Source organism: Oreochromis niloticus, linkage group LG18, assembly GCF_001858045.2.
Source record: "Oreochromis niloticus isolate F11D_XX linkage group LG18, O_niloticus_UMD_NMBU, whole genome shotgun sequence".
Classification (NCBI taxonomy): Eukaryota; Metazoa; Chordata; class Actinopteri; order Cichliformes; family Cichlidae; genus Oreochromis; species Oreochromis niloticus.
Window position 1 is genome coordinate 11,490,404 of NC_031982.2, and position 25,378 is coordinate 11,515,781.

At 40.2% G+C, this 25,378-nt stretch overlaps 1 protein-coding gene across 4 annotated transcripts; it reads right to left on the reverse strand.

Moving 5' to 3' along the window:
• Positions 1-1,077: 1,077 nt before the first annotated feature.
• crtc1a (CREB regulated transcription coactivator 1a) lies at positions 1,078-24,120 on the reverse strand. 4 transcript variants are annotated; one of them, XM_013269828.3, is made up of 15 exons: positions 23,870-24,120; positions 20,853-20,969; positions 19,246-19,371; positions 17,837-17,898; positions 17,342-17,436; positions 16,390-16,475; positions 16,265-16,305; positions 15,603-15,793; positions 15,312-15,457; positions 15,087-15,179; positions 12,185-12,280; positions 10,681-10,785; positions 7,952-8,035; positions 7,658-7,835; positions 1,078-6,445 (listed from the first exon to the last, which is right to left on the reverse strand). In XM_013269828.3, the coding sequence occupies exons 1-15, from the start codon at positions 23,993-23,995 to the stop codon at positions 6,240-6,242; spliced, it is 1,752 nt and encodes a 583-aa protein (XP_013125282.1). In that variant the 5' UTR covers positions 23,996-24,120; the 3' UTR covers positions 1,078-6,239. The 4 variants fall into 4 exon arrangements, with proteins under 4 accessions (XP_013125282.1, XP_005476137.1, XP_025756347.1 ...); XM_005476080.4 differs by having other exon boundaries at positions 12,185-12,283; positions 23,870-24,114; XM_025900562.1 differs by lacking the exon at positions 10,681-10,785 and having other exon boundaries at positions 23,870-24,114.
• Between the last annotated feature and the right edge of the window lie 1,258 nt (positions 24,121-25,378).

A 25,378-nucleotide genomic window follows, 5' to 3' on the forward strand; every position in this document is an offset into this window, starting at 1 on the left:
TCCATATTGACATGATAGCATTACACAGCTGCTGCAGATTTGTCTACAGCACATCCATGATGTCGATCACGGCAGCAGAATTTCAAGACATATTAGACCCGACAGCATTTTTCCAATATGCTATTATAGAATTTTGGGGATTCTGTGTGAATCATAGCCTCAGTCTCCTGTTCTTAGCTGGGGTGGCACCCGGTGTGATCTTCTGCTGCTGTCGCCCATCTGCTTCAAGGTTTGATGTGCTGTGCGTTCAGAAATGCTCTTCTGCATACTTTGGCTTCAGTGAGTGGTTATCTGAGTTACTGTTGTCTTCCTGTCATCCTGAAGATGGTCTGGTCATTCTCCTCTAACCTTTGACACCAACAAGGCATTTTAGCATTTGGGCATTTTAAAAATGTTTTTAGTTAGTTTTAATATTTTTAAGTAATATTATATGAAGGGCATGTCCCAGAGACAAAATTTAGGATAATCAGTATAGGTATTATAATTTTTAAAAATGCACTTTTACACAGCAGTTGACTCAGTTTTATAGACTGTAGGCAAGTTAGGATAACAAAGCTTATCCAATAAACAAATAGGAAGGGCATTTCTTCTGTATTTAGTTTTTATTTTTAATGAACATTTTATTTCACATCTAGTTTTAGTTTTTAGTTTAGTTTTAGTTAAGGATAATCAACAATAAGAGGAGACACATTTAGGGTTGTCTGTTGTAACAAAATAGAATTAAAACATTTCATCTCAAACTAATTTCTTGACAACCACAGCATAATCCAATCCACGCAAAGCCCTTTAAACAGAACACATTTAACTCATAGAAAAGACTGTCCTCTCACCACCAGTCTTAGCTTTAGTATCCATCCCACATAAAAAAAGAAGAAGTAGAAACTCATTAAAACTGTTCGTGCGGAAAGAGTGGGAGAGGCAGGGCAACTGAAGTCCTGGAGTGGGTGAGAAAGTCTTAGTTATGCCAGTTATGGGGGCTGCAAATACCATGAAACTACTGCTGCACGTCTTTGTTTTCTAGTATTTTTTGGAGTCAAGCTAATGAGAAAAAAAGACACAATACGAGAAATCAAGTGTCTTGGCTTATTCAGATATATTTATTTTCATCTCATTTACAAATAATAATGCAAAGATACAAAGACAGAAGCCTTCACACGAGAAAAATACATCAGGTACAGTTCAAACGGAAAGCCCCGCCCCAAATCTATAACGTCGCTCACATTTACAGCCAACTTGGATTATTTTGGTCCAATTTTAACAGTTAAAATAGAAGAACAAGGTTTGAACCAGTCGCTTTTAAAGGGTTAGCTCAAAAAGAAAAAAGTACAGACCCGCCAAGCTCTGCTGCAGAATGCTAGTTTTGCATATTATACGAGCATAATGTTTCCTGTTGCTGCGAGTGCACTACAGAAACATAGTGCACCTCTTCACGGCAGTAAAATGCATTTGCAGTGTGTGGAATAGTTTCACTCAACTTAAAATACATTGTAGAACGTTTTAGCTGCCATTGTGTGAGGCTTGAACCAGCACTGGGCCGTCCTCGAAATGCACTCACAGGATTCATAGCTGTGGGCAACACACTGAGTGACCTTACATGACCATGACTCTGTTTCATCTTCCTGATTCAGCTTGTGTTTTAACAGCTTGTGTCACAGAGCCACTATTAGTCTGACTGTACAGTATTTGTATGTGGTTTTTCTTACTAGTGTTATTTCTCGTCGTGTCCATGTTATGTCTCAGTGGTTTTTTTTCACTACAAAATACGATTTCACCACAAATTTATAAAACATAGGCAAAAATAAATGGTTAGTTTAAAGCAAAATACGATATGTCAAGATACTTTGAAATTCGGCATCATGCAGAAAATAGATTTCTCATCTAGTGGACAGGATATATCAGTCATTTTTTTAAAGGGGACCTGTTATGCTCATTTCCAGCACCACATTTAAAAAAAACAAAAACACTGCTGACTCTTCTAGAGTAGACGTGCAGGATTCACAGTACAGAATAACCCCCACGTATCTCATAGAGGGCCCTGGTGCAGCTTCTCGGGTCATCTTTTGTCTATGCAACAGGCTGTTTTAGCTCTTCTTAAACATACTGAACAGGAATCTGTCACATACAGAAGGTTTGAACGAAAGGTGGGTGGAGTTCAGGCCTAGTAGTTGGTGCATTGTATTGTAAACTCTCTTTGGACAAGTCACACACACAAAAAAAACAAGCAGGCATGCAGGCGTCTGCACGGGCCTTCACACTCACTGTCTGATGATGAAAGTTGCGTCACTGGGACCCAAGCGGCCCGAGTGACATCAAGTATAAAACCCACAGACACGTTTTAGAAATCAATTTCATAGTGATTTCACTTCCCAAACAATCTGTAGGCCTATGCCGCTGGGGACTTTGATGAGCATATTAAGAATATCCACTCTCAGTGACATCATACAGAGCCAAGAGTAGAAAAAAACTAAGCATTTAGGACAGGCTTTAGATTACTTCAACACGCAATAAAGTAATTACTTTGGTCTTGTTTATAATTAGTGTCTCCCATTCTAAGAGCAAATATAACTGGAAGGAGATGCATAACAGGTGCCCCTTTAATTCATGTTGTAGAAATCAGTAATTGTGTCCAACCTAAAAAATGACTTTGTAGATAAATATGAAATAATTTGAACTATAATAGGATCATTTGAGGGAAAAAGAAGATGTTTTATAACAGTTTAAAATTTATTCTCTTACTTATGGCTATCTTCTTTTTTTTTTTACCTTTGGTTCAACTGTTGATTTTACTTTAAAAAGAAGGAGAAAAAAGATACAGTGCTGTAGACAAATCTAGTCTGAAGTAAAGACCAATAGAATCTAAATAGTCTAATATGTAACAGGAAGTGGAATTCCTGCAGAATAAAAGTTTTTCAAGTAAATGAAAAGTGCTTCAGGGGCCTTGAAATGCATATGGACGAGGTCCAAAAGAAATGTCAGATAACTCTGAATTAATAAATAATAATATTGAAATAACTGTTCAACATTACTGATTCACTGTTTAAACCACAAAATTGTTTAGCTAATCTACACTGCAAGTGGTTCTACATGCATGTAGTCTGTTTTTCCAGATACAGTATTTAACTCAGCTGAAACATTTTAAGGTAGAGGAAAACAAACGTTGCTCTGCTGTAAACTCTTGTCTCTGTAAACACTGGTGCGATACCTGAACGTTACTGCTTAAAAAAGGTGGCAGTAACAGGTGACACATCAGTCAGCGCTTATCTACATGAGCACAAAAAGTGTTAAAAAAACAACAAAAAACAAACAGAAATAAAGAACCCACAAAAGATGTCAGGCTCACTATAAAGTCTGGAGGTCCAGCAGAGAATATAGAGCCACAATGACATATTGCAGCACAGTATTTCTCAGTGCATTTTCTTACTTTGACATCATATCACATAAAGCACGAAAAACATTGTTCCTACCATACAGCAATATACAAAGCTAGTCTATAGATTTACCATGACATAATCAAAACTCTGTGTGGGTGTTCCACAGGAAATAAGCGCATACTGGATATTGCGGTATAAAACACAGTATCGTACGACGGCTTCTACATGTGCATGAAAGGCTGATTACCACATATCTGATGCTTTTAGGCTTCACTTAGCAGTTACGTAGCCTATACACGATGCAGAATCAAAGAGAGACAAAAGACGAGTTTAACAAACAAAGGGGAACAAAACAACACGCTGCTCAGACAAACAAAACTGACCTAACCCTTAAAAAAAAATAAAAATAAAATAAATTTTTAAAAACAAGCCATAAAGAGAAAACACTTAAGGAGATTCGTGCAGTCACAAAATTATTAAAATAGAAAAAACAACCACCCCACTTTCCCACAGTGATAACTAGAACGCAGGATCACTGACAAACATGATGCATCTGAAATATTAGAGTTTTGTTGTTGTGTTTTTTTAAGGAAAAAGCTTAAAAATCTAATTTTAAGATTCAATCATAGTTTTGTGTTGCATGACAATAAATATGCTGGCACAGGGGTCCTCAACACACATCGACAGACACAATGTTTCAGGAACATAACAGCCGTTTTCATAGTGTGGAATAGTGTCCTGGGAATGAATCTATATCTATTTTAAGAGCCTTTTGCATTTTATTCTACCTGCACTGAACTGCAATATTAATTCTGCAAAATACTTTTCAGGGACTGACTCATCCCATCTGGCACAGTATTACAATAACACTTACTGCAAATGTCCAATGCACTATTTTTGTAACTTGAACCGTGGTTTGTTTGTTTTTTTGTGCTAATTAATAATTTATTACAAACATCTTCGAGCATTGTTTGGTTTTCTTTATTCTGACATGATGCAGTCAGAGCTGCAGTGACACGACAGACACACCTGTGTGCAAAAAATTTAGGAAAGAAAAATGTGTAACAGTATAACAAAATACTCACTGACTGAGTAAAAACTCAGCTTTCTTCAATAGATTTTTTTATAGAAGTTTTCAAAAATAACTATAATTCAATTTAATTTTTCAATTCTTTTTTCTTCTCCTTCTTCTTCTTCTTATTTTTTTTTTTTTTACAAGAAGGCAAGTTTTTATCAAAGACAGGACAGACAGGTCCAGTGCACATAACAGTCACGAGGGTAGGTGGGGACGGGGGGTTTGGTATATACACTCTGAGAAATCAGTGTTTTAAATAAATGCATAAAGTGCAATAATGAGACACGTTTCTGAATGAACTCAAAGGACCCATCTACTGAAACACGCACTGATTTCACGGAGGAGTTTTAAAGCACGAAAGCATACGACTACGAGAGCGACCAGAGCGATACGGAACGAACCGATAAAGGGCACGGACAACACGAGCGCTACGAGAAAACGGATACATAGAGTCGCTGTAGCGCCAGGGAAACGAGCAAAGTAACACATAAAACTTAAAGCAGGATGTCATATCCGCTTTGGGGAAACAATATGTGTCCTTAAGGACATAAAGGCTAGTTATGAGAGGCAATGAGGATGACAGGATGGCAACAACATGGTTGTACAGATGTGACCTAAATACATTCTCTTTGTATCAACAATTCTGTTCTATTATAGAGGCAGTTCAATTGTCTGGAAAAATATATATATTTCAACTACGCTGAGGTCACATCTTTGGGAGTAATCCTGTGTGCCTTTTTTCCCCCACCATCTCTACACCTCACTAGTCTGAAAGAACAGAAACAGTTTCAAAAGTAACATGGCACGGTCACCGTGCGTCCTCTCAGAATCCTGCACGCTGCCTTCCTGCGTATAAGGGTTCGATGTGTGTGTTTCATTTTACAGTCCCAAATCGATCACTGTAGTTTTGCATAGATACCGTTACGCAAACTCTAATCACATTCTGTACATGTAAAATATAAAACGAAGCCTGTAAACATCTAGCTCGTATTCCTCATTTATCCGTTTAGGTGCGATAAATGAAGGTGAAAAATGATATGGTAGTGACGACACAACGGCGGATTACGTAGGCCAAACCACCTGTAAAAATTACTCCATCCCTAAAATGCTTCTTTGTTTTTTTTCCTTTCTTCTTCATCTACATAAGAGTCATCTTTGCATGAAAACCAAAATGTAGACGCTATTAAGGCAAAACAAGTATGCACAGTGATTTGTGATTTCATGCATAAACTGATGACCGCCACTGACTATGATAAAAATCAAAATTCAGCATTCCCTAAAAATAAATGAGCTTGCAAAAAAAGGGTGACTCATCGCCTCACCGGGGCTTCCATTACAGCTTGGCACAGAGAGAGGTTAAGCTCAACAGGTGTTTCCTCTGAGTCATCAAGCTACTCTATGTTAACAGCCGTGCGATCGCTATAGTGTGATTTATTACGGGTTTGCTCTACAGACATAGTTTAGTCAGTCATTGATGGAGAATTAGAGACCGGGCCGTTTATGCCCTCAAATTTTCATTACGCTTCCTCGAATAAAAACCGGGTATATCATCTAAATCGCAACAGGATCCATCAGTCACAAAAGGTAGTGAGAGAACCATTAAAGGGAAGCTGGCAGCAGTCTTTAGAAACATTTTAAGAGCTCATTTGTGGGAGTCGATTGGGTTGGTTGGTGTTGAATTGATGCTCAGCCCAGATGAGGCCCTTGATCAGCCTGATTCTAGATATCTTCTCCTCGGAGACCCTCGGCTTTAGGTAGCAGAGTTCACACACCTGTTACACCCGCTGCTTTTGTTACAGCCTGTCAAGGCGAAATGCGTCCTCGGTGGCGGGATCGGTGAGGACCATGTCCGGGTCATTCAGCATGTGCAGGCCATCGAGCGTCAGCGGGTCGATTTTCAGATCGTCCAGCGGGAACTGAGAGTCCACATCAAAGCTGACATCTGTGGGCAGCGAGCCAGTCAGGTCCTTGGGCAGGCTGGGTGGAGACTCTCCACTCACTGTGGAAAGACAACAAGAAATTTAAAAAAAAATAAAAAATCAAATACTATTCATCTCACTGAGGTTTCTGAGGGAGAGAAGGAAGGCTAAAATTAGAGACGACTTCAATGAAAACAAAAGAGGAATGCAGAGGAGTGTGGGTTATGATTTGATAACAACTTAAGGGGACATCTTGGCATCTTAATTACATATCTAAGTGAAGCTGATTATTAGGAGGGCTAATTTTTTAAAAACTATTAAAGGCAAAGCTCAAGAGGATGGTTATCTTTGAATCTACATGCAGATAAGTGTTATACCTCTGTGCAGCATGTTTAACAAGAGGTATCATTCTAGTGATTGTATGTCAGTTTGGTAGCCCGCTACTTTCATACTGCTCAGAGCATAAATAATCAAGTTGGACTTTCATTTTTTATCCTATGATTTATGCCCGATTTAGACTTCTGTGGGAAATCTACATCGCAACTTCCATCATAACGGCAACCACCTTTTTATCCTTGATGTGCAACTCGTGAGAAATGTAACAACACGTCGACTGAATGACGTGGCAAATGACAAAAAAGACATATTTACTGTTTCATGAAAAATATATAGCATTTTGAATTTGATCGTAGCAACATATCACAAAAGACCTTGTATGGGAGAGAAAAAAAGAGAGGATGCAGAGTTTCTCAGCAGTAGAGTGGGGCAGAGGTTCACTAATCTGCAAAAAAATGGCTCAGGAAATTGTCAAACTATTTCAGAATAACGTTCCTCAGTGTCAAATTGTGAAGACCTTGAATATCTCATCATGTACAGTGCATAAAATCATCAAAAGATTACAAGAATTTTGTGCGTTTGTGTGTTTGGTAGAATGAATAATGAACGCCAAAATTAATGCCATTCTCATCATCCCAAGCTCTTTCTCTTTACTGCCTATTAAATTGGGAGCAGCTGAAAGTTTTTTCTCCTTAGCGTGTTATTATTCACATGCTTCATTTTAGCATTTTAATTCAAATTGCTGTTGCTTCCAACCAGTTTGATGCATTAAAACAATCCGGTAATCAACAAAATCTTTGTGAAGCTTCTTCTGTTCAGACCCACAAGAAAACATGAATGACAAGCGTTCCTCCAGACTTGGATCTAACAGTTCTACACTTTAGAGTCTGGGTTTCTGCCTTAACAGGCCACTTGCTGCATGACTTGAGGAGCCGTGTGAAGTGTCGAAACAGCACCTGTGAGAATGATGTTGGGGATGTTGCCATGGTTACTGTATCCGAGCTGCTGCGAGTCCTGAGGGTTGCAGTGGCCAGTCAAACCCATCATAAGAGCCTGGGAGTAATTGAGGGTGGAGTTCTGGTTGTACAGGCTGTCAGAGCTGATGGGGGTCTCCATCATGTTGAACTGCTCCAACTGGCAATCCCAAAAGAAAGAAATAATGCAACAAGTCCCTGAAGTAGGAGAAAGGTAAATGCAGGAAAAACATGCAAAGATGATTGGTTTCTATCTGACACAGACAGAGCGTGTACCTGCTGTGAGAGCACACTGGCTTGAATGGAAGGCAGCTGCTGGTCGTAGAAGTCTGCAAACACGCTGCCCAGTATGGAGTTATGCTGCAACAACAAACAAGCAGTGATCTGTTTATTATAGATGCAGGTCAAAATTACAAGTGCGCACCATCAATATGAGCATATATATATATATATATATATATATGCTGCATCAAGGCTTCAGACATAATACATTAAACATAAAACACGGGATATACAAAACAAGACAGTCAAAGCAGCTAGAACACTGCAACATATCACAACATCTGAAAATGTGTGTGTGGGGTTTTTAAGTGTACAAATGCCCACCCAGTTTGCATATGCCAACACATTTAGTGTTTTTATGTGAATGATGCACCATCAGTGTATTTATTTTTGCTTTTGTGTTTAAAAAAAATAATCTCAGAATTACAGGACTGTCTAGGCAATAAACTACCAGATGTTTTACTGGAATTTTACACATTTATCATGTAGTTTCACTGGTCTGACCCACTAACGATCAAAGTGGGCTGCATGTTTGACACCTCGGGTCTAAGCAACCAGATACAAAGGCTTAGAATAATTAGCATTTTTTATATGCCTCTATAAAATGCTTAATAGCTGATTTTTTTTCTTGAGGAGGCCATTACAAGTCTTTGAGCATCTGCCATGAAGTTTTGCACATTTGTGTGACATTACTGCAGCACAAACCTTCCTTTAACACAGGTTGCACGTGTTCTTATTTACAGAATTAATTTTATTTGCACAAAAAAGATTTAAAATCTGCAAAAAATAAAAGAAAAAAACAGTTGTAGTAATCTGCAGATATGTAAATAAATATATTATATGATAAAAGAAATAAACAAATGGCTTAATTAATCACACGACAAAATCCTTCAATATCAGCTGCCGATATCTTACAGCTCTCTGTATACATAATACACTGAAATGCAAACCTGCCAAACGCCCAAAATCGTCTACGTAAGGACAACAAAAGGAAAGCCTTACATGAAAAAGGAGCATCCTCTCCTGCCTTCTGGCTTCCACGTTTTAATTAACACAAACCAAACAGGATGCAATGTGCATTAAAATAAAGGGAATCACTGAAAATGTAATCCCCTCTGTGGCTTTAATCTCCCCACCACCGACTCATCCAGCGCAAGCTAATTCTCTCGAAATTCCACATTTGCATGTCCTCATCGAATCAGCAGCAGGAATTCTCCCGTTTCATTGTGGCCTCTTAATGTATAAGTAATTGGATCATATTCTCAGTCTGTGCTCCTCCTAGTTCGAAACCACATTATCTGTGTGCGCTGCACAAGTCCCCACGGGGCAGACCAGGATAACAAGAGAACACAGACTGTCAGTTGTGGTTTGGCCTGTGGATAACCTCGGGCGGGACTACGAGCGAGCCACTTCAGCTCTGGAAAGACCCGAGTTGGGAAAGCAAACATATAGAAATGCACACACAGCATGAATCAACTCGGTCACTCACCACTCTCTCTCCACATCTCAAACACACAAGGGCACGTTTAAAATTCAGAAACTACGACTTTAATCTTTGGCCCAGTAAAGGCCTACTAGATGGCACTTTTAAACGTGTGATTCAAGACAATACTTAAGAAAAACACTTAGCAATAGGCGATTAAAAGATTATCAGCACTACCTCTTGCAAATCTGACATGCTTTTACTAAGTCTCACACACATCACTGACAGCCCTAATCCATGTTTGCCTTGGGCATGTTCAGTTTATCTTAACGCAGTACGCTGCAAGGAAGGTTCAGTTTGCACAGATTAAACCCCGATCAGCAGCTTCTCCTCAAAAATCCTTCGAAGGGGATTAATATCTCCCTTGATGCTCACCCATTCCCCCCCCGTGCTGGTGCAAACCCACAATAAACACAGAGATCTGACAAACATAGGAAAGAACAAAACAAACTCCAGTTCACAGTCTAATAAGCAAGACTGGGAGGGAAACGGTGGAGTTGCGATGCAAATACCACAAAAAGCAGCAGAGGAGGAGGAAGGTCAGGGACACGGCTACATCACAAAACACATCAATGACACTAAGAGACTGCTTAAAGAGACTGGTGGTCAGATCTGGGCAAAACAAGAGCTGCTCAGGGTTCACAGTTTGTCAGCGCTTAATGTGATCATTCAGATCAGGAATATAACAAACTTTTTAATGCACATTTTCTATGTGTATATTATTAACTTTAAGTACACACAGACAGCTTTCTCCCAGAGTATTTCCTTCACTGCACTGTTTCACTTCCTCTTATGTCAAGCATGGAAAACGCATCAGTGATTCATAAGGTTAATGATGCTGCTGTGCATGTCGGTAGGCTCAGACTCAAAGAAACCCCAGGATTTCCTGCTATTGCTCGTAAAAATGTCAACTAATAGAGGCTGCACTGTGTTTTATCTACTTATTAGATACTAATAGATATTATTCTTTTATTGGCTTAAAAAACACAGAAAGTAATCGTGTGTAACTACGTAAATAATGACAATACAATTAACTTAAGGGGGGAAAAATGCTTGTTTTGATGTTATGGGTCTTGCTGAAGGGCTCGCTTTTTATTTTATCTTTTTGCCCAGATCTGTATCAACAAGAAAAAGCTGCACGGAGTCCTACTCAGCAGAGATAACCACAGCACTACGATGCAAGGGACGGTGACGTTTATACAAAGCGAGCCAGCAGCTCGTTCAGTCCACACGCCCTTACTTGAGGCGAGCCTCCGGGTGAGAAGCCTTGATTGGAGACGGGAGAGGTTGGAGATTGATTGGCAGAGGATCCAACCCTACTGCGGTACTGTTGAAGGGACGAGGCCTGATACAAGAGGATACATTTGAGTTATTCACACTGGAGGCCGTCTTTTTGTTTCCCCCCATCGTTCGTTGTGTGTAACTCTTCTCCTATTGGACAAGGAGCTTTGGTTAACCATGTCTGTGGTGTTTTTCTTGCAGGAGACTGGGGATCAGAGGAATATTGAACCTGTATATACTTGTAGCTAATGCTGAAATGTAATTAATATGATCACAATATGTGACGAGTGATGTGTAGACCTCACATCAGTGGAGTAGTAGCAAAAAAAAAGGTGAAAGACTGAAAACTACAGGGGATTAATTAGTAAGAATATCGCTGGAAATTAAACCTGAGCAAGTGAATATTTTAAAAATAGTGACCAGGGAAAACCCACTCTGCTATCTCTTGTTCTCTCCTATCATCAGATGTTTTTTTATACTATCTAACAAAATAAAAAAACATCTAAAAAGTACTATAAAACCTTCCAAGTAAGCAACAGATACGCCATCAAGTAATTAAGATTTATCAAATGAGACTGATAATGTGTAATCATTTACAAGTCAACGAGGAGTTCAAACCTTTAAACTCCTACCACAATAATGGTAGCATGAGATGAGAGCGATAAAAAGGAGTTCAAGGTCTGTGGATAGAGCTATAAACCGGTGACCTGGTCAGTGGTGTCGAGTAAACCTGTTTGAACTCGCCTGAAAATGAAAGAAGGTGATGTTTTCCGTGACATTACTTTGACTGTAAAATGATCAAACATTTCCTTATTAGCGGTTTAATAACAAGAATACAAGTCTAAGATCCAGATCCCAGCGAGCTTCCTCTGCGTTTTCCGTGACCTCACACTGCACAGTCTTTTACGGAGATGAGGAGAATGTAGGCCACTTCATTTCTGGAGTAATCCAAACACATTCCCATCGCAACAGTGGAGCGAAGCAGCGAGAGCCAAGATCTGAAGGAAAAGCAGCGCCTTACAGAAGCTTTCACATTCACTGATGTTTTGCGAATCTCTTTGTGCATTTTTTACATTCTGCTTTAGTGATTTTTGGGGGGGACTTGAACTCTGCAGAGAAACAAAGAAATTCTGGGACTGCAAAATTATGGTTTTGTATCATAGTTAAAATAACAAAGAAAGAACAATTGCACTGTCACACACGGTCCTATTTTAATGTCTTTTTTTGTCCCCCAAGCGAAACGTCTGTTACAAAACACACTCTTGGACAACTTCACGTCACAGCTGAATCTCTACGATATCAGTTCTGATTGCTTCGACGTGGCAGTGTGTTTGCGAAACCCCGAGCCCAACACGTTAACACCGTCTGAAAACTGTTCTTCGGGAAAACTGGGAACCAGCCAAGGAGAACCAGTCATCGCTGGGTTGTTGTTACAGCAAATCAGCGAGACACAGACTGCTCACCGCGTTCATGTCGATGGTCATGTTGGTTTGCGAGGACGCCTGGTTGTCTGATGGGGAGCAGGAGTTCACCGAGGACGGCAGCTGGACCAGACCCGCCTGCTGGAAAATAAGCAGTGGACTCATAAATAGATAACTAATCTTTAAGCACCACTGTATAATTTTAATGCTTGCTTATCACACACGCATTATATTCATATCTTATTTTATTACATCTTGGCAGATATGAAAACACATCAAAAGAAAAAAAAAATCACATAAAAGGCTACAAGTTGCCTTTTAGGTGATATCTTTAAGAGTTTAGATTTTAGAGTTTTATATGTTTTTGTTGAATTTTATTGTCAAAGTTCATGCCAAAATGTAAAAAAGAACACATATAAACTTTCTAGGCAAAGGTGAAGAGTCTGACCTGACTATGCACAAGGACTGCTGTACTGACATTCTCCTGTAAAATTTCTTTTTTCCCAGACCCTGAGGCAGCAGGGATATGGTTTTACTTTTGGCATCCGGTGCCTTTTGACCCTCTAAGTAAATCGTTGTGTATTTTTTGTCAAACTGTTATACTTGCGTCTCATCTGTTGTTCTGGGAGTTGAGACACACGAACAAAGATTTTAGCAAGTTAGCGAGATCTCTGCAGGTGTTTTGCAGTTAGCCTTGGGTTCTTTGTACCTTCTTCAGGACCGCGTGTATTCGCACTTGCCGTGATCCCAATAGCCCCACGTCACTATCTCCTCTGTTTATTTCATTGTGGACCGATGAACGCCTAGATTCTTAGAAATGTGTCTGTAGCTTTTAAGAGGTTTGTGCAAAAGCCCTAGCGAGAAAGCTCTTGTGACTGAGTCATAGTTATCACAAGAGCAAACTCTCTATGGCTTTCTTACTGAGAACAACCTCAACAACCCACACTTCTAGTCTCATCTTCATAATTGGAACACCTGAATCCAAACAGCTTTTGGAGAAGCAATTAGCAGAGATTCATTTATTTTTTTTACAGCCTCTGTGATGATAACTCAGTATGTTGAATAAAGACGTGGAAAGCACAGTTGTTGGGTGTGTTTCTATTTTTAGTCAACTGTGGCAAAAATGAAGATCTGCTCAAAATGTAACCAAAGTAAATGAAATAAAAGCAGACGTGACAGGAATATCAGAGGGTTTGCAAAGTTTTCTTCCAACTAACTGGTAACTGAAATCATCATAGGCTTTATTATTTATTTGTAACCTTATTAAAAAAATATGGTTATAATAATTCATTTATGAACTGCTGCTGCTATAACTCTGGTGTGGTTAGTCTCTAATTCCATCTCATTAAACATCTCAACAATAGAGAGGTGACTGACAGAATCACAGACAAGTAAAAGTAAGTAAGTCAAAGTAAGTCGAATATTCCCATGAGAGCCAAAAGGCATCATCGTCATTAAATGCAGTTTATCTATTTTCCCCTCATTTTTCATCTTACTCACTCATTCACAATCTGCCACATCTGGATGCTATCAATCTAATTAAAAAGGAGCAGCAGCTGCAGATAAACATTAAGTCTGAGATCTTAAAGTCTGGCTAACGTCAAAGTTTTGTAATATTCTTTTTTTTTAATGGGCTGTGGAACAAAAATTTTCATTTCAGTTAAACATGAATGGCTTCATGATTACAGTTTGTTAGGACACATGTTCAGTAACATTTAACATAAAGCTATAGTTTCAAATGGTTTAGCATTCATGTGATAAACAGAGATAATATGTATGAACATTCTTAGAATGAAAAGAATGAAAACATTCATAAATCCAAAATTATTGGAAGAAGTTGGAAAGACTTGGAGATTAGCTGTACTTGCATTAATAAACATAATCCCGAGATTGGAGGCTTAGGGAGCTGACAGACTGATGAAATAGAAAGCAGACCACAACGCCAGAGTCACAAACTGAAACACAGCAACAGGTCTGTAAAGGAATGGACTCGATCCTAACTTCCAGTGAAACTTCCTGAGGTCTATGCCACGGCCACTGAAAATTCAGGACTCTGATTGGCTGGAAGACCCAGATTAACTTTTACTAAGTAAATTATTTCATCAATTCCAAAATTTAGACTTAACTTCAGATGATAATGACTCATTCTCTACTACTACCAATAACAAACATGATCAGACGCTTCTCTGTATGTTGTACATGACTACAATTTTAAAAGCGTGACAAGTTCGAGAGTGTGATTCGAGTGTGAATCCACTGCAGCTACTATAGCGGACCCAAGAAATATAATTCCTTATAAGGAAAAGTTTGAGGAACGGTTGCGGCAGAAAAGAGAAAACCGGAGAGGAAATGCAACCAAAACTGCGAAGAAAATGAAAAGATGTCCACAAACCCCGGGTAAAAGCGAGGGAGTGCGAGAGAAAGTGAGTCAGCGCCAGGGGGAGGGGGCAGCGATATGCAACATCTGCACTGGCAGCATGTTGTGTAGGAGAGCACATTGCTTTGTGTTGTGCTGAAAGTTTCCCTTTATCTCTTCGGCTTCAAATAACTCTGACCTAAGGTGATAGACATTCTAAGAGGAAGTGACTAGCAGTGATGTGGCTTTAGCTGTGAGCAGAAACCAAGTTAAACTGCTCTCAACTCTGAGGTGATTGTTTGAAGTAACTAACAACAGGGCAGGGCGACCAACTGTCAGCTGTAAAGCGGCAGTCGGTGAGCGAATTGCTTCATATGCAGATGGACTAACGCTCAGCCATCCTCTGGATGTTTAAAACGGGTAAATGAAAACAAAAGGAGCCACACGTGTGAGTTAAAAAACTGCTGTTGACTCATTCACTGATTTTTTTGGCAAGTGGTCATAATACTATATAAAACTGGATGTTCGTACATATGAATGAGATGAAGTATATTATGTTTTGAGCTGTGGCTTTGGATAGAAACTCACTTGCTGGTTTGGGTGTGTCTGGGACGACGGCTGCTGGCTGAAGAAGGCGTACTGGGACAGCTGCTGCTCCAGGTTCATGGCATTAATGGCCGCCTGTTGGGAGCACAGCACTTTATATGACAGAAACCTCAAAAAGCATTCATTTCACTATTTGTAGTCTGCCTTATTATAAATCATGACACTGTTTATATGTCTATTAACGTACAACGTTTTCCTCTTGAGTACCTGGGAGAGAGTGAGAGGTGGAGTTGTTGGGGAGAGCTGCAGGTTCTGGTGCTGGTGGGAGTCTCCTGCGTTCAGGATCATAGGAACCACATTATCCTGCCCGGCCTGGATTTCCATGGCTACTGTGGGTTGAGAGGTGTTCACTCCTACCCAGCACAAGAAAACAGTTTCCTTAAAGACTCAACCTTACACCAAACAAGTGGCAAATGCTGAAATGCAAGATTCTTCATATCCTGCGCATAACTGTAAGATATGTCCAGAGAGAACAGAGCAGAGAGTGCTTATTACCACCTTGTGTGTTACCCAGAGCCTGCGTGCTGCTCTGGGAGCCGAACGAGGCGGCAGCTGGGTCGTCGTGGTCGAGCGGGGTGGGCAGCGGAGGAGGGAACTGGATGTTGGTCAGATCGGGAAGAGAGCCGCCAGTGTTGTGGGCTGCTGGTTTCATCGAAGCGGTCAGCTGCTGTTCTGGAGACGGGAAAATGCTGCAGAAAAACAGATGGGTGCCGTAAACTCTCCAGTGATGACATGCTCGATGTACTCGGTGATGAAATAGCAGAACCGCCAACACCAAGTAGCTTATTCAGATTACTTGGAAATGTCTCTCAAGGCAAACAAGTCCAGAGATATTTGGACTTCATGCATTTGGCCCATGGTATTTTTGCAAATCTTTTGGCTCCACACTCTCATTCCTTTGGCAGTTGAGAGAGTCAAAATGAAAATGTTGAACTACTGTCAGATGCTTTCAGTTCAAAACTATGCTTTATTCACACCCATTCATCAGATTTGTGTAAATACGTACCTAGCCGAAGCTTCCTTTCTGGATTTAAACACTATATCGTAACAGTGAGACCAAAGTGCCCCCCCCAAAATATTTACACCGAAACATAATTTCATTGTGTTACTCAGACTATAGAGGAAGGTATCCTTAGACAACCTAAGACAGTAAAACTCACTGGATTCCAGGAACTTTGCAGGGCTTGGATCTTGAAATGTTCTAAAGTGGGAGAAAAAAGACAACTAGTGTATCATGAAGACCGGTGAGATACTCAAGTGAAAAACATTTTGTGTGAAGATTTACTTTTTTGCTGTCCCAGATATGTTTCTGTCCATCTTCATCCACCTCTTGTTTAATTGCTTCAGACCCCGGTACAGTGAGTAGGAGGACTGGAGAGAGAGAGACAGAGAGAGACACAGAGAGAGAGAGAAATGGAGAAATTAAAAAATAAATCTCCTCAATCTCTTGGATCTACAGATGTCCCGCCTGTTGAAGCTCATAATAACTGCCTTCATTTAATGAGATCAAGTGAGTAAGTGCAGTCGTTAATTTATGTAGCGTCAAGTCACAACATATATATACATAAATTTATATATATCCAAGCACTATTGCATTGTAAGATACAAACAAGGTACCCAGCAATTCCCTTTGAGTAAGCACTTGGTGACAGTGAGAAGAAAAAGGTTCCTTTAAAAAAGAGGAAAAACAAAACCAAAAAAAAAAGAAAGTAGACAAGAAGTGTGACATTAGTAAAAGAAAAAAGAATTCTGAATGGAAATAATGGGTAAAAGCACAAACACTTCTCCAAGATGATACATACAAATTCAACCAAAGTGCTTCTAAAATTGACATAATTCCCCTCACATGGCCATTAGGAGCGAAATTCACATGGTACTTGAATGCACCCCATCTTCACAGCAATCAATTTTCCTCCTCTTGCCTTCAAAGCCGCATTCAAACCCTTTCATCATACACTGGAGGGCGCTTCCACTGAGTCGTCAGGAGAAAGCAACAAAATACCACAAAAACTAAACAGGATCACAAAAAACAAAAACAAAAAAAACCCCCAAATAACACTGAATACTGCAGATAATGCAAAAAAACACTCATTTAAAAAGCACAAATAGACTAATTCAAGGCAGAGCTAACAGCTCATTTCATGCAGGGTGTCTGTATGAAGTGAGCTGACACACACCACACTAATGAACATGTCTCTCACGCTACATGGCGAGAACATCTTTGAAATCTTGCGTACCTCGTTTTGGCTGCAGCTCCTGTGATCCTCCAGTGAAGGAGGCCTGCTGGGCAGGAGTTAGTGTGCTCTGATGCAGTGCTGAGTCAGAGTTTGTCCTGCAGCACAAGAATTTTAAACTCACATAAGGCGATCAACCCGAACAGCACAAAAAAGTACATAGTGGGCAACTACAGCACTGCGCGACAACAACATTACGTGCAGCAGTCAGTTATTTTTAAATGTTAACACTGGAATACGGACAATCTCATAGTTTGCAGTGTAAATATAAACATTTTAATATTTTTTCTCAATGACAGAAATCTGTGAAAGTCATTAAATATGTGACAATGCAGAAGGATTTCACAGTCAGAGTGTTAGTCTTGTGGGTCTTTCCACTCTGAATGTGTCTTGCGTTATTATCTGAACACGCTTCTTCATGACAGGTGAAAAAGAAAATGTATTTAGTTGCAAGAAGGCCATGCCGATACATTGTGTCATTATCAGAGACTGTCTTACCTCCTCCAACTAGTATCAGGTGGCGGCGAGAGATATACTGAGCCATATGGACAGCTGTCAATGTGACATCGCAGGTTAAGAAATAACAGCTGGAGAATGAAAGCCTTGGCAGAATCAGTGTACTCTCTTCTGCGAATTCAAAAAATAAATAAATAAATAAAGCACTGTGCTTGGTGATCTTCTACAATACAGGGTACACTTTCATTATCTGCAGGCTGAAGTCTTTTACAAAAATGCCCACAAACAGTTTGATTAAGATCTAAAAATCTGAAATCAAGAAGTGCTTCCACTTCAAAACCTGGCTGAATACAACAGCATTATTAATAGGAAGGTGTCAATAATTGCTTGTTCGGCACTGTATATTTTCCAATAATGCTACCATGGAGGAGCATTTAAACACAAATGCATATATTAAGCTTTAAAAAAACAATAATACAGTTTAAAGATTTGCATTGACTTCTGCTGGAGAATGATGAGAGCCCGCAGGTGGTTTCACTTATACTGTGTGATTAGTCCTGCTCTCAGAACTGTGTGGGTGTGTGCAGACTATGGTTTATTAACATCTCCACGATGCTAATGTTCAGCTGTTGACACCATGTTATTCCCAGCCAAACTCCTCCCAATGAATATTTATCATAATACATGAAATCTCTGTCTGTCTGTGCGTTGGTTTCTTTGTCCACCAACTCCTCCGAGACCATTAGAAGATGAACAACCAAACCTTTGCACACAAGTTCATCTTAGGCCCCGGAAGGTTCTTATCTATATCAGATACTGCGGCATCATCGCACTGCCTAGCAACCACCTAGCCACAGTTTAAAATGATCCATTTTTTAGCACTTATGCACCTTATAAAAGCACTGTATCGTTTGTATTTCACAACAGTAACATTTAATTTGTATTCGCAAAAGCTAAATTATGCATGATACATTATGATGGCATCATGTTGCCCCGCAACCACCTAGCGACAGGCTAAAATGACCTGTTTTTAGGCTTCATGCGCCTACAGCAGTTTATGAGAGATTCCTATCGTTTTTCATTTCAAAGCTACTTCTCATTCGAATCCACAAAAAGCTGAAATATTCATGCCTAGTAAGCACCTAGGAATGGGTTAAACTGACCCATTTTTAGGATATAAACATGTTTGTTTGTTTTTTCTCAGTGTGATTAAGTATATAAGGCTTCCAACAGCATGAACAGGCCAAAAAATACGGTAGCATGGGGCATGTATTGGTAGGATAACATGGTGTAAATTCCTAATAATCTGCAGAAATGCCACCCTACTGCTCCTAAAGAAAATTTGACCAAGTCAAGTTCTGACCAAGCACTCTGATTTAAACTGAAGCTCAGAAACCAGATAAAACCAACATTAAACAACACTTCACCCAACAGGCGGCACAAAAGGATATCTGCCGTCCGTGTTTGTCAACAGACAGGGGTTTCCGGTGGGGCGATGTGATGCGGTTCCGGTCGCGGTAGACTCTTTCCACCAAGCCGTGGTGTCGTGTCGACCTGTTCATGTCGAGCCCTGAATTCTGACAAACAACGACAAGAAAAAAAAATGTGTAACGAACTGGTCAAATTGCAAACATCACCTTCCAGCTCCTCACCAGCCTGCAGTATTAGACAGAGCTGAATGTGTAGCAATAACAAGAGAGTTTCTGAGGTCATTAATCTACAAAAAGCACTGCGGCAGCCAAGGTAGTCAGCACTTTACCTCAGTTACACTGCTCTTGGCCAGCAGAGAATAAACATTTCCTCTGAGCATGTAGCACAGGAATGAAAGGTAAAGTGGCCCGGGGTGAAAAGGACCACGGAAGACTGGAAAAAGAAAATCTGAAATGTGTGCATTATGTTCTACGCATGTTCTTCAGCTTGTTTGTTTGTTGTTTTTTTGTAGGTTGTTATTTCATTGGCAAAGAAAATTAAAGCTACAAAACTGCATTACATTTTAGGTTTTTGTTTATCATTCCATTTGTCTGATAGGAAAACTATTCCGTGGAAATTTCAAGGACAAGAGCTTTTTAGCCCACATGTCAGATGTTTTCTGTCTTGGTGTGCAGCTTCAGTGCCTTTCAAGCAAGAGACTGTTTCCAGCGCTGGCTGAGAGAATGAAAGATGGAGCAGCTCTTCTTTCTCATATACACAGACTGACACACTAAGCAACACAGCAGTCGCGTGGCAGATAGCACTGATGAGTTTTTCTTTTTTTTCCCCCCAAATAAAATGAAACCTATTATTCAGAACAAATTACACACAACCTCCTGACCCTTTTCCCCTTCAATTTCTAACATTCATTATTATGCAATATCAGTTTTAAGGCTTTCACTGACGACTGACATTTCTTTTATGTTTCTTTCGACAATTAATGCAAATCCTTTCCTGCCACCTTTGAAGCTGCTCCTGAAAACAATTTAAAGCAATAAAAAAACTTCTGCTTCTGTTCACGTTGTTGCCGAGTGCACTGAACCCCAGCACGAAGCTGTGGCTCCCTGCACATAAAACACACAATTCAAATTTGGTGTGACAGACGTGGCTTCGAGAACGTTCTTATTACGCTGCGGCAGCAACACATAAACTTCAAAGTTATTGCAGGATTGTGTACACAGTGTTTATTGGACAGAGCTCTGTGACTGCGTCGAGCCACGCTACAACCGTATACAAACCTAATGTAGGCTGTGGCCTTGGATACTCACACTGCCTTCTACACTTTACTCTAAATAAAGTATTATTTTTGTTCATATACTGCTTACATAAGTGACTTACACAAAGTATGTGACTTCCTGCACAAGAATATTTAGTCCAGGGAAAAAAGAACCTCAGGATGTCCAAAAAAAGCAACCAGTCAATACTGCAGGATATTACTTACCCATAGAGATTGGAAAAAAGGGGGGGTATTTATTTATTTATATCACACATTATATTTTTGCTGTTCAGGCCACAGATTTAATTAACCAACACCAGGAATATTTCAGTTGATATGTGAAAGGCAAAGGAAAGATAAGCAATCCTGTACCTGAAAAGGCACGTCGATAGTGCTGTTTCCAATCTGATTGACGTTTGGCAAGGATCCTCCATAGTACTGCCCACGGTTCTGCCCCAGCTGCAAATACTTGGTCTTCTGCAGCTGCAACTGCAAGCAGAACAACATCAGGTAAATCAACAGGCATTTATGGGAAATTTAGAAAAGAAATAAAAGGGTTTCTCGCTCGCATTAAGTCCACACTCCAGTTACAGCGACGTAATAAATTAGCTATTAACACCCCACACACCTAAAAACAAGACCAGGCCCGTGATATTGTTAATAACGAGAGCTGAATATGATATCCTGCTAGAACATTTTCTTTTTAAGTTGAATGATTGTTTAATTTAAATTAAAGGACTGTTTCTGGATTTTTCTTAATTTTTTTGAAGTGCTAAAAGTGAGACTTGCTGATTTTAGCAGTAAAGGAAAGGAAGATCGAAGTGATGGACAACTAAAAGCTGTTTAATTTTTTGACAAATTTTGTTGCAATTTTGTTGCTAATTTAGTGTCAAATTTAACGGATTCTGTTTTATTTAGTGTGAATAGATTATGAATGCCATGGTGGAAGCAAAGCAGTATAGATATAATTCAATATGCGCCTGTCTTCATTTCAAAGGAAAACCCTCCAAACTGTCACTCCAGTGTTTATTTCAAAACAGCCTCCTTTTCCGTATCCAATCAGAGAACCCATGACCAGTCAATTAAATTGGCTTATGCAAGCCCACTGCTTACTGTTGGCAGGGCAGAAAATCTAATAATAACAATTACTATGCCTGCATCAGTGGTGTATTTTGATAAGCCTCCAACCTCAGAGTATATTTCTTTAACTACATGACCGCGGTGTCTGATGCAACGGATTAGATACTGTAACAACAGAATAGGAAGTCTGGGTCACTTTAATCACAAGACGCCATGTACGGAGAGAAGCACAAAAGAAAAATCAGAGTAAGAGTTGAGCACAAAGGGAGGCAACAGTGTGAAAGGGTGAAACTCTAAACCGAGGCATCCTTCCAGCATGTCTAACTCTGGCTCAAACAAGAGCTACCTAATGTTTGTCTTTCCATTAATGACTGGAAAAGTGCATCCTCCACCAGTTTCACTGCCCCATCTCGCAGTTTTGAAGAAAGCGATCCGGCTTCACTCTGTTTAATGGGTTTGCTCATACTCCACCTCTCCACTGGGTTTTAATGATATTCAGCTTCAAGTTTTTTGCATAATCTTACTGACAGCCAAACACACAAACAACTGATTGCATACTTAATGAAATCTTGATTTTAAAAAACGAGGCCACAGGCCTCCACTCAAAGGGGACCAACCTGTCTAGACATACCATCTAAAAATATGGAACTATAATAATAAAGTCATAACTCTGACGCAACTTATTCTATTAGTTTCCAGATAAGGACGTGTTTAAAGGTGAAGCGTAGGGAGGCCATTTTTCTTAACATGTTTTCCCAAACTGATGGTTTTTGGTCATTTGGTTACATGTAAATTTTCCATGTTGCATAAGTGCAATGTAAAACATTACATTTAAGTTACCTGTTGAAATGAAATGTACTTGATTGGTATATATTCAGTTAAAACCAAGCGATTTTTAAGTGTGCCCTCACTGGCCACTTGTTTAAGGTACACCTTCTTAGCTGGTTGTTCATGCAAAAATCTAATCAGCCAGTCACAATGCAGCAACTCAGTGCATTTATGCATGTAGACCTGTCAAGTCAAGATCCTTAAATTCAAACCAAATGGGGAAGAAAGGTGATTTAAGTGATTTTGAACGTGGTATGGTCATCAGGACCAAGGGAGCTGGTATTTCAAGCTGAGATAGAAGATACAATAACCCTGAAAAAAGAATTATTAAAACCAAACTGTGCAGAAGAGCATCTCTGAATACAACATCTTTGAATCTTGAAGCAGATGGGCTACAGCAGCAGAAGACCACATTAGGTGCCAGTCCTGTCAGCTAAAAACTGGAAACTGCGGTGACAAATCACACAGAGGAATTAATGGTCCAACCCAGCACCAGTAAGGTGTACCTAACAAAGTGTCGGGTGAGTACGTATTCCTAATAATATTTTTTTTTTTAAGCAATACACATGTTTAGAAGTTTTTAAGTCACTACAGTCTGCCATTGCTGTGTGACTGTGAACCAGCATCTACGATATCTACTGTTACATTTTATTATCGATACTTCTGCTTTTCTGAATGCTTTTTTGATTCTAGAAAGACCTTTAAGTTGCTCTTTATCGTCTGCTTAGCAGAGGCACACACACAGATTCAGAGAAACAGAGCTTAGATAGGATCCCGTTTGTGGTTGATGCTTGCGATGATGTTAAGTCCATCATATTTCCACTCAGCAGCGGTCTCCACTGAAGCCCTGCCTCCATAGGATTTATTCTGGAGGCCCGTGCTGTATGTGGCTTAAATTCCACATAATCTGCTGGCCTTCATCTTTGGCGTAAATGTCACTCATGTTGCAGTGCACACAGGCCTGAGGACCCGTCAGACAAGTTTACCGCGGTGTATATGCACACAAACACACACACACCTTAACATATATCCCTGTATGCGCCACGATTTTTTAATTCATTTTTTAAAAAATATGTCAATGTCTACGTTCACGGATCATATCATATGCTTTAGGTTAATCGCTTCTTATCTAAGCCCACGAGATGAAGGGAAAATCGCGGTGCTGGACGCGCGCTGTCAAACACGCATGCACGCCCCTTTGCTTTACACTTGCGTGGGACAAAAATTGTAGCCAATAACTTTTAGGAAAGATGGACCCGCAGTACGCATCTACATTTGAGGACCGCTACATCGTGTCCGCTCAGCTGGCCGTCCACCGACAGGAGAAAATCGGCCACAGCTGGCAGGAAGCGTCGTTTGTTATTGTTTACCTGTTCTGCGTGCAGCCGCCGCGCTACAAATGCCTATTTGACAGCTCGCTGAAAACAAACGGAGCGCAGACAGGAGGGAGGGAAGGAAAAGGCAAGAACCGGTGTCATTACCCTCGCTGCTCGGGTTATGCTCAGGTCTTTCATCACTTCTTCAAACGCCGCCGTCTCCTCCGCCTGCTTCTGGTTATGTAAAGCGATTTTCTCGCTGAATTTCCGCGGATTGTTCGAAGTCGCCATGTTTCGCTCTTCTGCTCCGTTTTCCTTCAATGGTCAGCGTCAAGTAACACGGAGGGAGGACGCACAGCTTCCGGTTAGAGAGGCGGACACAACGCAGAGCGTAAAAGCGGAATACTCAACCTTTTTTTTTAAATAAGGCAACGTTTACCTGCTGTGCCTTTATCCTGAATGAAATGACTTTAAAATTATTTTTAAAAAGGTTTTTACAGTGTCGTGCAGGCCAAGTGGGCTTCCCATATTTGAATTTACTGAGCACAGGTGATAGGTGGACTGACTCTAACTAAAAAAAAAGAAAAAAAAAAAAAGCAGGACCCAGTATGTGACTTATTATTACAGGAGAGCCACAGGTGCAGGATCCCATGAAGCCTCTCCAGCGTCCTAACAAAGCGCTGTCTGATCTTGCTGACACTTATCAAACATGTTAGTGTGTGGGGAGTGAAGTCCGCACTGGGACTCTGGGACTACCTAAATCAAATACAGCCATTAGTGTTAAAAGCTTCAAACACCCTAAAACCGTCGTTACTAACCTGCCGAGGTAAGAAAGGGACGGCATGTGAGCCTAAAATCAACTTCCGGCCACCGTGTTTTTAGTTTATTACCTATTAAGCCGTGCTGCCAGATAACTTAACAAACATTTACTTTTACTTGATTAAAACCAAACGGTTTACACATCTTTTATTATGAAATCTGCTGGTTTCCGGTGTCCTCGGGGAAGGGAACGGCAAACTTGACACTTCTCCCTGGTAGGCTTTGCGTGGTCACGTCGCCGCGCGGGGGTGTTGTGGAGGCGCACCGCACATCTGGACTGCGGAACCCCCGCAAAAATACACTATTTAAGAAGACATCACTCTGCGCGTGTCCCTTTAGATTTCTGACAGTGTACTCTACAGAATTATTATTATTATTATTATTATTATTATTATTATTATTATTGTGTCATTACTAGAAACTGCAGCTGTCTCACCTTATTTGTGGAGAAAGAATTTGTAGTTTGGGTTGACTTTAATGTTCATGACTTGAGCCTTGAGTGAGAATGTGGAAGTCTCTGAATCCCCCCTGGGAGATCCTCTCCTTCTCGTTTTCCCACTGAGCCGATACAAAAGCTGTACGGACTACACAGTCGCTGAAGACAAACGAGCTTTTTGTGAAAAACAGAGGTGGTATTTGTGCCATCGATGACAAACGAATCAGTCTGCAGGGGAAAGAGAAAAAGAAAAGGTCTTTGCGTGTCCGTACCTGTTTCTTGGCTGCATTGGGAATTTTAATTTCACTTGCACTGCTGCAGCAGCAGCTTTTCATCCCCTCTAACAAAAAACCCCCCAAAAAACCAAACAAAGAACACCTCTGAGTTTCATTTATGACTCCGTATGGAGTGCAGTGAAA